At 49.0% G+C, this 15,278-nt stretch overlaps 1 protein-coding gene across 10 annotated transcripts in view; it reads right to left on the reverse strand.

Annotated features, from left to right (window-relative positions):
* Window positions 1-736: 736 nt before the first annotated feature.
* LOC125746603 (ephrin type-A receptor 5) overlaps window positions 737-15,278 on the reverse strand; it is a 114,880-nt gene continuing 100,338 nt past the window's right edge. For 5 of the 10 annotated variants that reach the window (XM_049020774.1, XM_049020772.1, XM_049020775.1 and 2 more), the window contains 11 exons: window positions 14,880-15,042; window positions 13,818-13,923; window positions 12,705-12,772; window positions 12,360-12,485; window positions 11,278-11,463; window positions 8,553-8,614; window positions 7,532-7,741; window positions 6,942-7,091; window positions 5,130-5,323; window positions 4,511-4,666; window positions 737-4,424 (listed from right to left, as the gene is read on the reverse strand). In XM_049020774.1, the coding sequence (XP_048876731.1) occupies window positions 4,319-4,424; window positions 4,511-4,666; window positions 5,130-5,323; window positions 6,942-7,091; window positions 7,532-7,741; window positions 8,553-8,614; window positions 11,278-11,463; window positions 12,360-12,485; window positions 12,705-12,772; window positions 13,818-13,923; window positions 14,880-15,042 (1,527 nt within the window). In that variant the 3' untranslated portion in view covers window positions 737-4,318. Of the gene's footprint in view, window positions 4,425-4,510; window positions 4,667-5,129; window positions 5,324-6,941; window positions 7,092-7,531; window positions 7,742-8,552; window positions 8,615-11,277; window positions 11,464-12,359; window positions 12,536-12,704; window positions 12,773-13,817; window positions 13,924-14,692; window positions 14,814-14,879; window positions 15,043-15,278 lie in introns of those variants that run through there. The other 5 variants (XM_049020778.1, XM_049020776.1, XM_049020777.1 and 2 more) reach the window with 5 other exon arrangements.

The following is a 15,278-nucleotide window of genomic DNA, read 5'->3' on the forward strand; positions in this document are numbered from 1 at the left end:
CCGCTGGCTGATTATTATTGCAATCGTGGAACAGTATTACCAGCTACTATGTATTTTTTCCCCCCATAAGCTGTCGACATAACTGCCTCCCACAACAGCTCGTAGCCCGTTTTTCGGCTACTTCTGACAGGCTTGTGGATCACCGCGAGATTCCTGTCCCAAGCACTTAAACATGCCACAGATCCTTATTTTCTCAGGAAGCACTGAGTGCTTCTCCATGATTGAGAAGTATTTTATACCTGCACGCCGGCGGCAGGGTGACACCTTCCACAGTGAGGTGGTAAGTTTCCAGACCTGGGGCATTCAGTCAGTAAAAAAATGAATACGAATCAGAAACAGGCTAAATGTATTCAGCCTTTAATAGATGAACATTTGCTAAAAAAAAGCACTGGACATGAGCGATTCTGACAAGTGCATCCCATACATTAATGTGCTTATTAACCCACAACAATCATAAAAGGGACACCCTTAACCATCTTGAGCACATTTGGCAGATGTTGATTCTTAATTGCTGGTCTTACTTACCGGCCTGGGGACTGTTTCCTCAGCAGAGCAGGCCTGGAAGTTCGGTGGCACCTAGCTGCAACCAGAATGTTAACGGCACCACTGAGGCGGTCTGGGTGATGTGGGCTCATTTACTGGTTCATTATGACATCACTGCTGCTGTCTGTATACTAAAAGGAACCAAGAAAAACTCACCATGGACACAGAAATGGTGTCATTTGCTTTTATTTTTTTATGAAAAAATATAAAATTTCATATCTTACACTACAAAAAACATGAACACAACCCAAGTACACACACAGTTCCAGGAGGCCGACGAACGAACACCATTGGTATGACTTCTCGAAGCTCTTCTATAACTGCATGAAGGACAGGAGGTCCAGACTCCACAGGAGGAGTGTTTGCAGGGGCCGAGCTTTGGACGTCTGGACAGGGGCTCTCTCACCCCGCTATCAACCGAAGAAGGACCAAAGATTCATCCTTCTGAACGGCGCCGGTCCCCGCTCCGAATGCCACCACTGCTCAGGAACCAGGAAAACACAAAGCCAACTGTACTCACGCCAACCTTTGTTAGCTTCTTTCAGTGACTAGCTCTTTCAGAATGACCGGTTTACAATTAGCTTCTCAAAAAGTGTTTCACAAGGATGTATGAGACAAAATCTAAGCAGAAGAGATCTCAGTTTCTGGTTTGGCATCAGCAAAATATATATATATTTTTTTATCAAATCTGAGTTAACTCGTGGCCCCAGAAGAGCAATATTCACTAAACCGAAGCCTCAGTTCCTGGTTGTTGCTGGGTTGATGTCCACCCACAAGCCACTTACCAGACAAAAATTAATAACAAAAGTGCAAGAAAAACATGAGATGGATCTAGTCTGTCTATCCAACCAATGGCATTCATGTGCTGCACATCAGGAACATTCTATCAATCCATGATCCCAACTACAAGAACTGTGAACATAAACAGGTCAGAATGAGACATGTAGCTATTAACAATGGAATATCCATGGAAATCTAGGGGAATTAGCAATTAGCAAAGCCTTACAGTAAAACCTGTTCTGGATGTGGTTACCTCAAAGAGCACATCGTAACAAATGACTTGCCTTAATTTATTGGCGTTCAGTTGCGCATGTTCAATATAGCATCCGTGAAAGCGTTACTTAGCGAATGACAGAAAAACTAGATTAAAAAAATGCATTAGCCAGGTTCAGCCAACCAATTTACAGCACAGTCTATACGGGAACAAAATGTGTCAGCTTATCATTTAGTGTCAATACGATGAAGGAGGACTTGTGTATAAAGTGCGACTTAAATATGTTACGTAATCAGTAAACTCGCAGTGCTTTCCACAGCCCAGGTTAGTCTGGGCATCGTGTTAGACGGCACTGGGGGATAAACGTAGAATCAAGTTGTCTCACATTCGAAGAGCAGATGATGAAGAGGAGCAGAGGCGCCTCAGCTTGTCTACTCTGGGTGGTCATGGAGACACATCCAACTCAGGCCAAAAAGAAGGAGGCACTTAAAATGTGGGCTAACAGTAAGGAGAAGGAGAAGGAGAAGGAGAGATGTAGACAAGAAGACATGGAATACAGGGACGAGACGGAGTAGGACGGGTTTATCAGCTGTGACCACCGATTTGACTCGCTGGAGTCACGGACATTAAAAGGGTTGTTTGGGAAATTTACAACCACCAAATTGTGCAAGACAGTAATCGCTCTGTCTCTATAATAATCAGTATCCTATCCTACCATCAAAACATCTCAATTTCTGTCTGAGGGACACTAAAGGCCTTTCTGTCAAATCAATTGTGGAAATTTGTCTGTTCCCAACCTTGACTAACATTTGTACAATCCTTTACTTTGACCACAAAAGATTTTTATATTCATGTAAATATCAAAGCAGCCCTATCACCTTACGCTTAAATACCACTCCTGGTAGACTGAAAAGACTGACCTGTCTTCATTAACTTTAAGCTATTTAAGAAATGGCTGCAGTCAACATAGGAAATGATCTGGGTATTATGGATGGAAACTACATCTCTGAGTGGTGATTCATCAGCCATTCTGTGTAACCACAACCCGCTGAGTTATGCTTACACCGAGTGGCTACTTAACCTTATCAACTGCTAATAGCATAGTTAAGCACCATTCAACCAACCCGAGATGCCGTATTACATTTTCTCATGCAGAACGGTGTTACCTAGTACTCTTAATCAAGTATATGTGCAAACACACTCATTAAAAGCAATAAATTAATTCCTGATATATAAAACAATCACTGTTCATATAGAGAGAGAGTCTCACAGACACACACGGCTCCAATAAACCCTTCAGAAAAGGGATGAACCACTGCATGTGCTGTGCAGGGGGAGGGGGGTATGGGGGTCCCTTTTCTCTCGCCGACCCCAGCCCGTTCCATTTTCATTACACATTTAAATCGTAGAGCCAGTCAGTTTTTGAACAGAAAGAGGACATGTCCTTTTACCTGCCTGTTTGCAAAAAGCAAATGAAAAAAAAACTTCAAGTATACAATATATAATCAACAATTACACTACTTTTATAAATAATCAGTAAAGCTTTAATAATAAATACTGAACCTATTTAGAAGCAGATATCCACTCCAATTTACACGCCGTTCACACAAAATGAAAAAAGCTTCATTGTAAGAGATGAAAGCAGGCAATCTTGGCCCTGGTGCTGGTGAGCTGGTGCACTGACTGTCCCTGGCATTTGTCCCGGCTGTGCTCTTTACTATCTGCCTTCCCTGATAGAACTGAGGGGCGAGCGGTCGGCCTGCAGCCTGCTGCTTTGGCTGTGCTTAGCTTCCAGGGGACAGGTCAGGGCATTACTGTAAAGCTAACTTGGTGTTAGCTACACCATCAAAGGAAAATCGTATTCAGCGCACTAATACACATCTAAACCCAACACATGTCTACGTTTCAAAGATTAATCTTTAGCTGGAATTAAAATCACTGCTGGCTATTAGCATTTTATGGGGCCACGTTCTGCAAAGGCTTCACCGTCATGATCCTAAACTCCTAGCGCTATTACAAACCAAACTTTTAAAAACGTTTAAACGATTTCAGCAGCCACTCTCTCCGTGGGTTCAGTTTAACAGTAAGCTGCTCGTTTGATCAGCAAAGGCAAATTTAAGAATGGACAAAGAACAGAAACACCCATTTAGACTCCAGGTCTGGCCTAAGACACCAAGGGCCACATTAGTACCTTCTTCTCTAAACCGTTCTGCATGCCTTCCTGCTCTCACACATCTATATCTCAGTGTACAAAGTAGAATCTCTTCAAAAATGAGGTCCTGAAGTTTGTACCAAATTTTACATTATTTACACCTCGAGGTACCTTAAAGACTAATAGCAAATCTACTTTTTTTTTATGGATTTTCCCTTAATACATGAATATGGCAACTATCTCCCTGTCTGTAATGAAAAAGAAACTGGCTTTACATTACATATTGCTTTCTGATACTCGGGTTTCATTGTAACGTGTGATTGCAGAACACCTTCCTGTGAAAGACCTCCCGTGCCCTACAGAGGACGGATCCGGGGTCCCTGGGTTTAGGAGGTCCGTGTGGGCCGGGCTGTCTGGGCCCGGAGGCTAGCCAGCTGCTCTCGGGAATTCGGGGATCTTGCCGGGCCATTCCGAGTGGCCGCTGTTCTGGAATTATCCCTGCTCATGCTGACGACTCTGACGAATGACCGAAAACTATTTTTTTGTGTATGTTTCAAAATTTTCGAACATTCCCAGGAAAATAGTGCAGATTGGGATGCAGGAGAGGCAGCGGGCTCCCCAGCCCTGGCTTAGAACGTCACGCTGCCGTTCATCATCTGCACGCGCATCTCCTGGATGCCGCTGACGATCTTCTTCTGGTGTCCAGCGAGACTGACGCCCACCCTCCTCAGATCACTGCCAAACAACAGACGGATAAAAAGGCATTTCAGCTCAGCCGACAGCGATTTGGTGTCTTTGACAGGGAGTGCCGGACGACTCACTCCAGAGTCATCTGAGCCACCAGCTCCATGGTGGTGTAGCCGCTCTCCACAAAGGTCTCCACGTATCGGCCCATCTTCATGCCCTCCAGCCAATCCTCCACCGACTGGAAGATGAGGCCGTCCAGGGACCTTGGTTCCACCAGCAAATTGGACTCCCTGCGGGGAGAGACCCGGTGAGTGGGCCGGTGGGGGCAGGCATGTCACTCAAGCTGCGGGGAGGCCGCCGTGCTGCGCTGGGGCGCAGGTGCACTAGCGCATGCACTCTGCATGCATGCTGGCCCAGTGCTGCATCAGCTTTTTGCCCAAGTTTTGGATGACAAACCCTTCAGACAGCTACTGTTAAACATTATACAATATCAAATAAACCTTCACTGTAGAAACATGGCTCTCGAGAAAGGCAAGTAAACAGTGATGTAAAAATGGAGTCGAGGAAGACTGGCAGAATTGGTGAGAATATGTAACAATACAGATCACTGTCTTTTCTTTAGATGCACGTGTTCAGTCTGTGCTCAGAAGCAACCTGGAGGGACGGCTTTGACAAGTTTAACATGCAATGTGATGTCACTGGGGGGGGGGGGTACCAGGCAATGGGGGGTACCCCACTGGACCCGGGGCCCACCTGTCTGAGGAGTTGATGAGGGTCTTTAGAGAGATGGGGTTCCGGATCAGTTTGTCCAGGAGGCTGACGATCTCGTCAAACTTGGGCCTGCTGTTGCGCTCCTTCTGCCAGCAGTCCATCATCAGCTGGTAGAGCACGGCCGGGCAGTCCATGGGGCCCGGTAGCCGGTAGTTCTCCTCCACCGCCTTGATCACCTGGGCCAGGGAGGGTGGGGGCAGACCGCCGCAAGATCGTTACCACGATGTGTGCCCACTCCCAGTTGTCATGACAACGGCTACTGTCCCGCAGCCTGGCCCACAGGGGACCTGCCCGTTACTGAGTTTACAGAGTTATGCCCCAGGTCCAGCCGCCTGCTTTATTTTGGGAGACTGATTTCTCTGCTCTTATCTCATCTTGTGACATTTCTCAGGGAGATGCTGTATTCCTTCTTCAGAAAAATATTCAAATCAAGGACGACCGGCCCCATTTGTGAGATCCGGCTAGACCTGGGGTAGCAGCACCCCGGGACAGGGCAGCTGATCCGGCTCACTCCCCATGGTCATGTGGACAGCCCCCCCCAAACAGAACGCGGATGTGAGGGCTCAGCGCCGCCAGTCGCTGCACCCCACCCCACCACCCCGCAGCCAGAGGAGATCAGAGGAACTGGCACAGCAGTCCTAAATAAAACATCACACGCCCCCTCCCTCCCCCCCCGGCGCGCCGTAGAGGATTAATGATGTAGCGGAATTAATGATCAGACGCTGGGATGAAGCCATCACACTCAGTCGAGGGGGGTGCGGGTACGGTCTGAAACAGACGTGACTGCAGATTGCACCTCCTTCAGGGAGACGCCCCCGCAAAGCCCGAGACCAGCCCCGCCCTTGCCCGCGACAGGAGATGAAGGCCCGCTCCACCGTTGAGCCCCCAGACCCAGTGTCACCCTCCTCCGGAGGTAAATAAAACAATCTGTGCAGAGGCGAGAGAAGAATCCCTATGAGGTGCTGGAGATGCCCGCATGAGCCGCCCCTGCAGGTCCCTGCGGATGCTGGGCGCCATATAAAGAGGCATGCGCCCACGCATGCCGGTCGCCATGGCTCCCGTGACTCAAGCACTTAACCTGAACCACCCCAGCTGTATAAACAGGTCAGAGTTGAAGTCCCCCTGGTTAAGAGGGTAAACTAAACGACCCCAGAAAATATGCCTTTTAACTCACTGGAGATGGGAGGAAAACAGGAGAGAATTGCCCACTGTGATTGTTTCTCATTAACGTGCTTGATAGAAAGTGCAAGGGTTGAGGGAGACTTCAGATACTCATTTAGGGGGTCTCTGCACCTCCGCTAAGCCCCTGTCTGTCTGTGTGCCTGGTCTTTGTCTTACTGAGTATTACCACACCCTGCTCGCCAGACGGCACTAAAGGCTAAGAAAGCTAATGATGTGCTATGTGAGGCTCTCAAACTGCATAGGGGAATGGTGTGAGGGTCTCGTACTGCACAGGCCGGCCGTGTGAGGGTCTCGTACTGCACAGGCCGGCCGTGTGAGGGTCTCGTACTGCACAGGCCGGCCGTGTGAGGGTCTCGTACTGCACAGGCCGGTCGTTGAGGGTCTCGTACTGCACAGGCCGGCCGTGTGAGGGTCTCGTACTGCACAGGCCGGTCGTTGAGGGTCTCGTACTGCACAGGCCGGCCGTTGAGGGTCTCGTACTGCACAGGCCAGCTGTGTGAGGCTCTCAAACTAAACTCCTAAGCTATGTGTGGATTTCATACAGCATTTATGTGCTGTACACATGAACCGCAGCACCAGGCATTCACCCAGGTGAATATGGGGTGTACGTACATCCTGGTTGCTCATCTCCCAGTAGGGCCTCTCGCCGTACGACATCACCTCCCACATGACGATGCCGTAGCTCCACACGTCGCTGGCCGACGTGAACTTGCGGAAGGTGATGGCCTCGGGGGCCGTCCAGCGGATGGGGATTTTCCCACCCTGAAACAAAACAGACACGTGTGAAAAGTTTGATCACTAGTGAGGTACGGTGAGATTCGCTCCTCAGACAGCCCCGCCCCTAGACAGTTACTCCCCCCTCCGCCACGGAAGACAGCGGAAACATGGGGAGTGGGGGAGGGGGCCCGATTCAGACCAGAGTGGCTAATTGGGCTTCCTGAAGGTTCTGCTTTTACATCCCTGACAGGAGTCCGCCAGGCCTCTCCCAGGCTGTCTTTAAGAAGGAGGTGGGAAGGGAGGGAATCACAGGAGTAGCTTCAAATCGGGGAGGGGGAGTTTGCTGCCAGAAAGTATACAGACAGCATGAGACAACGGAAGGATTTAATTATCCTGCCTTCAGCGACAGGCTGCTTCATATTGCTCAAACACATCAGTACGCAGAAACCCGGGATGGTCCATCAGGCCCGGCCTCTGCTGCCTACCCTGGTGGTGTAGGCGGCCTCCGGATCATCCTCCAGAACCCGGGACAGGCCGAAATCGGACACCTTGCACACCAGGTTGCTGTTGACCAGGATGTTGCGGGCGGCCAGGTCGCGGTGCACAAAGCCCGTGTCGGAGAGGTAGCGCATGCCTGATGCAATGCCCCTCAGCATGCCCACCAGCTGGATCACCGTAAACTGCCCGTCGTTCTTCTGTGGGTGGGACAAACGGAGCACGTCCAATTAGGCGCCAGTTTGTTGGGAGGCTCGTAATCCTCTGCACAGGTTGGCTGACAGTGCCCGTCGCCGGCACTCACGGTTTCCATTCTGGTGTGATTTTTGGGCCTCATCTGAGATGGACCAATGTCTGACAAACTGCATTAACAAATCAACCCCACTGCCAGGCAAGAAGTCTCAGGAAAGACGTTTTTGTTAACAAAAAGTAAATAGTTTTTTTAATTATGCATCCTAAAACTGCTGTCAATGCAAAAACCAACAGCACAGGAAAACATTACAGTGACTCGCCCAGTATAATTAAGATTTCAGTTTAATGTAAGTCTAAGCAGAAAACCTCGTCTTTAAGTTGTAATCTTGTTTTTGTTCAACATGATTTCATTTTTATGCAAATGTGATGCAAAGGCGAGCTCGTCTGCCTTTCCTCTCAGCTCTGCTGTACTGGCTAATTCGCGCTGACACTGTGAGAGTTAGTAATGGCAGCAAGCGGAGAGCTCTAATTTGTACAGTACAACCTCTGAACTGCTGTCATCACAAAGGCTGCCCTCTTGGGGCAGGAGGCGGTACAGTAAATAAAAAATGGAGGGAAAAGTATTGCCCTTGACTGTGCGCCTAACCTGGATCACACCACTGAAGCAAATCCTCAAATCTGTTCATAAACGGGCAGCACTGTGGAACAGTGGACAAATGCAGCAATAATGAGAGATGGAACCTCAGCGACGCCTCCGTGAAAAGACAGACGCCCCCAACATATAAAGCACGAGCCCTGGAGAGACAGAGAGAGGCGTACCTTCAGAAAGGTGTCCAGCGATCCGTTCTCCATATACTCCGTGATGATCATCACAGGTTTACCTGAGTGAGGGAAATGCGGGCAGGAATTAGCTCCTAGCGCATGGTCTGCTTTTCCTGGGTGCCTCTCAGCATGCGGCGATCTGTCACACGGCTCACATCGCGCACAGCCACGCAGCTGCGCTCTCACCTTTCTGCCTTAATTAGCGCCTGCGACCGCGAGTGGATTTCATGCCAGTTACACACCGACAGAAGGGTTTTCATACTTAATTTTCCACTGGCTTGCCGGTGTGCCACAAGATTAATTAACAGAGAAACCTCCAAAGATGTGTCCTTTTTATTTCGATGTTAATGCTCTAAAGAACTGCATAATTGTATTACAAATCAATATCGGTGTTTTGTACAGAGATAATGGAATGTGGCGGCAACGCTAACAGAGAGGTGGCATCATGCATTAAGGCTGTTAGTTTCACATCGGGGAGAGTAAATCAAATTATTGAACATCAGAGAATGAAAAAAAAAAATTATTTAAATAATCCTATGGAATATAACAGAGTGCAGAGTTTGGATACAGGTATGCGTTGATTAACAACCACATATGGTTCTAACTAGGCAGTTGTTAGAGGATTTGGTCATTAGGCAAACTCATAAATATTACTGTAACTACAAACAGTACAGTATCTACAGGATAGACTGTGTACACATACAGCAGACATGGTACTGTACATATCTCATATTGTAAAACTACAGCAATAACTAATTACAAATAATAAAATACGGCATGCACACAATAATACAGTAATAATAATAATAAAAAAATAATAATAAAATGATAATAATAATAATATTAATAATAATACTCTCACACAAATTTTATTATTACCAACAATGGAGTTTTCTAGGATGTGAAGGCAGTTGTAGTGTACAGTACTGTACTGTATACCGAATACTGCCCCGTACAAGTATATCAGGAATACACACGAATATCACGTAAATAAGAGCACTGGCTTGAGAATATTATTGTAACTGGGTTTGTTTACATACCACCGACCGTGTTGTAAGAAGGTCACAATGCCATTGTTTTACGTCTATTTGCGTCCAATTCGGGATGCCATCCGATTTGATATATCCTATTTTTGTGGGGGCTTGGTCGATAAGGCAGTTGGTCGGTAAACGGTAGGTTATTAAGTGATGCATCCCAGTATTAAACTATACAAGCAGCACTGTATAAATAACTCACTAAATTGTCGTCAAACATTTGCCTTGGGTGGAATAGTAACATAAGCACTGAGAGCAGCATCAGTGTGTGTTTGTAAAACCTCCCCCAACACGGGTATCCTGCTGCTGGGGACTGGGTGCAGCCCCTGCTGGGCTGTAATTATCTGTCCACGAAAAGGCCCTGAGGAAACACATTTGGCCATATCCCACTGCGGACGGACCGAGCCCACATCGCTGGAGGAAACCTGCGGGGCGCTGAGGAGCATGGAGCAGAGACACACTCTGCAGCCTCAGCGCTTGGCCCTCTGGGGCATCGTGCCTAAAGGGAGATTAAGCGGCTAGTCCAGATGGGTGGAAATGGGGAAAATTTCACAAAGACTGAAGTGAAATCCTTCATTACCGATAATCAGGAATGGACATAAGTGGTACGCAAGTACGTATTCACCTTTAAGAACGATACGTGCGACAATCGATTGTTTGTAAAAGCGCAGATGCGTACTCATTTTATGTGCATTCGCGCTGCTATGACAAGAAAATACCTGGCGGTTTAACCCGTATACTGCAAATGAAGTTGCGTTAGCGTATGAAGATTAAAATGCATTATATTTTGTTTTCATCTCGGCGCAAATGCACATAAAACATGTACGCATTTACAGTTACCACAATCGATTGTCGCACGTATCGTTTTTAACGGTGAACGCGTACTAGCATACCAGTTACGTTGGTCTCTGCCCATAATCCCCATCAATCACCACAGAGCCAGTCACCTGACTGACATGACCAATGAGGGGGTGGCATGAGCAGAATAGGGCCAAAGCACGGATGAAGGTCAGGCCCCTGCCCCCGTATTTCAGAAGGTGGCTCTGTCCCCCCAGCCCAAATGGGGCAGGGCGGGGTGCGGTGGGGCTGCCCCCCCTCCACGCAGATGTCGGCCTTCAAGCCCCCAGTTCCTGCTGACTGGTGTGATAATGGAGGACAGAGACAGTCCCAACAATCTATCATCCCACGCGTCCCAGGAGGGGGCCTCGCTTCCCCACCGCTGTTGTCACATGTATTTCCCAAAAGACTTCAGCCTGCCTGCTCCTCCAGGCTTCTCAAGGTCATGTGCACACTGCCATACAGACAGCATAACCCCCCCCCCCCCCCCAAAGGTCCGTGTTCCATACGTGCCTGAGGTGCCTAGTCCAGCCAATCCGGACGATACATGGGCACCCCCCCACCATGTCACCCCCCCTCCCCAGAATGGCCAACGGGGGAAAGCTGGCTCAGCAGAGCCATCAGATAAATCTCAGAAAGCAGGTACTGAGGGCCAGCGGCAGAGATGCCGACTCGGGGCCCTTTGCAGAGCAGGAAGACAAAAGAGTGGTTAGCAAGTAAGGGGAGCCTTGGGTCAGACGTGTCCATGTCGGTGAGATTCGTGGCCGGCGGCTACCGGCACCAAGATTAACCGCACGGCCTCTCCCGCCTCCACCTTCACTTACTGTGTGTCTACATAACCACACACTTACTCTTGGTGACCACACCCTCCAGGTGGATGATGTTGGGATGGTCAAACTGGCCCATGATGCTGGCCTCCGCCAGGAAGTCCCGCCTCTGCTTCTCAGTGTAGCCCGCCTTCAGCGTCTTGATGGCCACCGTGAACTCCCTCTTTCCAGGCAGTCGGAGTGGCCCACTGCATACCTCCCCAAACTCACCTACGGTAAGCCGGACGGACAAACTGAGCGGACAACACACTCACTGCATATGAAAAAATATTCATTATACATTACGTTTGTGGAAAACTCATTACTTATTGATTCCTGTTTGTATTAAAAAATCCTTGACTTTAAAACCCCAATATTAACCCTGATTAAATTTGTCCTTAACATTTATTGGTATTTAAAATTTTATGCAACTCATCTCTAAATAGAGATAATAAACAGAGATAAAATGTGACATTTAGGGTAAAAGTGCACAGGGGGAAAAAAACAAATTTGTTACCCCCTACAATTAAAAATAAAATTAGCAGTGTGCATGTTTGCTAAAGATACATACCTGAGGTCCTCTTTACTACTGTAAATATCAGAACAAGGGAACGATCCACCTGACAGAATATTATTATTATGTGAGTTACAGACGCAGCGGTTGACGGCAGGGCGGTTCTGAGAGGCCGCTTTAGTCTCTGCTTATATAATATAATAGGATCCTTCTGTGGGGCTAAGAGACTGAAAATGGCAGCTCCTGTAGAGGCGCTGTCCATGTCGGGATGATAAAGGATGGACAGGCTGGAAGCCAGGGGCGTTTTCATCCAATGGAGGGGGGGGGGGTCATTGAATACCATGCATTTAACATAACTGAGCTCATCATGCGTCCCCCCAGGATGACCCCCAGGATGACCCCCATTGGCAGATGTGAGTAATCCCATGATTGCCACCAAAAAATATAAAACAGGTCCTCAGAAACAGACTGTGCTATCTCTCCAGAAATGGCATCCGTGATACGTTTACGCAGCAGGTCCAGTTGGTGCCGCTTGGCCTAAAGACCTTAACCGACACGCCACCTGCTGTTAAACATACTAAAACCTGGCAGTAACAGGCCAGTCCATACCCACCAGCCCCGATGACTCTCTCGATGGTGATGCAGGAAGCGTCGATCTCCTTGGCGAACTCGTGCACGGCCTGGCTGGGGTCCTCGTAGGTGTGCGGGTCTATGTATGTACGCACACCGGGGAACTGGACTGTAATACAGGGGAAGGGACTTATTCCCTTTGTGCAAGTACCAGCAGACCTGAAAAGCATGCATGTGTATGTGAGGTTCCGCTGCAGTGGGATGGCAGAGGGGCGAAGGTGGCAAACACTTAAACAAGCCAGTAAGGGAGCAAACTGGTTCTCCCACTGGTTAAGGGAATGAGGGAGTCACAGGGGGCAGCAGCGAGAGCCCCCTACGGCTGACTCACGCAGGCCGCTGTGGAAGTGCATCTTCTCCTCATCTGGATCCTGCTTCGCGATGCTGTAGCCACAGCGCCTGCAACCCACAGTCCCATCAATTTCTGCCCTGTCGTCTCTCCTGAGCAGCCCCATCCCCCCCCCCCCCCCCCACCACCACTGACAACTGGATAACTGAAGGCACCTGAGACCCAGACAGGTAGACAGAGATTGGGTGTGCACTGGAAGAGATCTTCCCGCAAACACCATGTCCATGTGCGTGAAAGGAATGGTTACAGTCACTGCTGTGACGGATCGCTGTGGCCCCAGGATGGGGGCGTGGGGATAGTTAGTGATGGAGTCCAATTTCAGTCTGATATTCCTCATAAAATGATATCCGTAGAAGTCTTCCCAAAATCATAACTGACGTATGTCAGATCACAGCGGCTAGGGACGGAGCACACGCCTTGGATGGTGCCATAAAATCAGCGAGGAGATTCCAAGAGAGGAGATTCCAAGTGAGGATCCCTGCTGAGCTGGAGACACCATTACAGGACAGGGGATGGAATCAATCCCCTTGGAGAGTCGAGTCATGCAGCATTTTACGATGTCTCGCTGACTTAACCAGCCGTGCGGGCGCCTAATCGCCGCCGTTGCCCTCTCGCCAGCCTCGCTACAGCTCCGCCAGCTCAGAGAGGGAATGACGCACAAAAAAAAAAACCCACACCTCTAGCTAATTCAATTACAGTTTGGTTCACGGAAATAAGCTGAAAATGACAGACGCATGAAAAAGAACATATGGACACAGGCACTGGGCCAAACAGACGCAGACACAGCCACTTGGCCACACGCAGACAGGCCGTACGGCATCTATCAATGAGTAACTCACATCCAGTATCTATGTGAATTACAGCTTGTTCTTTTTTAACTGGTCGTTGGCCTCTGCCAGAACGAATAAAAATGTACTTTTTGCCCCTAAAAAGGTGCTTTCTTTCCAAGTCATTTACAGCCAATCACAACTGAGGTGCTGATGCTGAATTACCAAGCACCAATCAGCAATTCAGCACAGCATGCGCAGGTGGCCCCAAGGCGTCCGCCGACAGACGGGCCGGGGAGGAGGCAGGGAAGACGGCGAGACGCCATACCTTCCGCTCAGCAGGAAGCCAGTGACTAGCGCCAGCAGGACCACGCCCACGATGACGGCCACTGCCACGATGGGAAGCTGGCCCTGGTCCCTGGATGCAGCTACTGCTGAAGCGAGGAAAGGAAGCAGCTGTTAATGCTCATGCTAATGCCAATGCTAACAGCAATGCTAATGCCAATGCTAACGGCAGCACAAACAACAATAACGACGACGCTAATGCCAATGCTAACAGCAGTATTAACACCAATGCTAACAACAACGCTAATGGCAATGCTAATGGCACCTAACACCAATGCTAATGCCAACACAATACCAATTCTAATGCTAATGTTAACAGCAATGCCATGCCAGGCTTCATCTCTGACCCAATGCATGGCACTGACAGAAACACACAATTATAACATTTATAGAATAGTTTAAATATACATTTTACAATTTATAAAAACCCTGTAATATGCTTTGGCTCTGATGGAAGAATGAAGCAGAAATTAAGTTGGTAATTATGTGTGTGGCCCTCCCCACTATTCTGTTTGGGGATGGATGGTTATAGCCAGGTAGGGGTCACGTAACAAGCCAGAGTGTGCTTGTGCGTATGCATTTCTATGGCAACCCTGTACCCAGAGCACCCCCAGGTAACAAGCGCTACAACTCAACCACGGATGTCTCTCGGACTCCTAACGAACGGTTACCGCATGCATGAATGAGGCTTGAGGGTGGGGTCAAGCCGACTTTTTCACGATGACATTACAGGGAGGAGAAGTGGCCCGCGACATAACAACCCCCTTGTCTAGAAGAGGCATCTGCCTCTCTGTGGCAGTGTGACGTTTCGTGGGAAAGGGTACTTCACTCCAGTGGAGACGCAGGATAATGACTCTCCTCAGACTGCCTGAGAGCGACTCTCAGACGAGCTGGCCTGAAAGCCCTGAAGGCACGTGGGGATTTGTCGGGGCAAGTTACCGTGGAGAGAAGCGTGCCCTGAAACCTACACAGCACTCACCTGTAAATAACACACGCGTGTTTTAGATAATCCCCCATGCAAGCGTCTGGCCGGCACCATACTCACGGTAGGGGCTGGTTTCGAACTCGAAGCGCTGGCTGAAGCCACCATAGCCAGCCGAGGTGCGCGCCCTGATCTGGAACACGTAGACGGATGAGGGTCGCAGGCCGTCCGCGATCACCTCCGTCTCCTTGGATTTGATGATGGTGTAACTGGTCTCCTGATCCTGCTGGCCCCAGAAAGACCCAGTCAAGAAGTGGCCGGCCAGGCGATTCCAGAGGCCAAAGCACTGTCTGGTTTTTAAAAAGCCCATGACGTCATGCGGACACTAAGAGTCCGGCGCACTAGTGCAACACACTATGAGCTTTACTGCGCCGTATGGTGATACTACGCTTATATGTGGACCTGCCGCATATCTGGCATCTCATAATGGGTACACTGGGCCCTGAATATGAAGCCCCATTG

This window comes from Brienomyrus brachyistius, chromosome 7, assembly GCF_023856365.1.
Source record: "Brienomyrus brachyistius isolate T26 chromosome 7, BBRACH_0.4, whole genome shotgun sequence".
Taxonomy (NCBI): Eukaryota; Metazoa; Chordata; class Actinopteri; order Osteoglossiformes; family Mormyridae; genus Brienomyrus; species Brienomyrus brachyistius.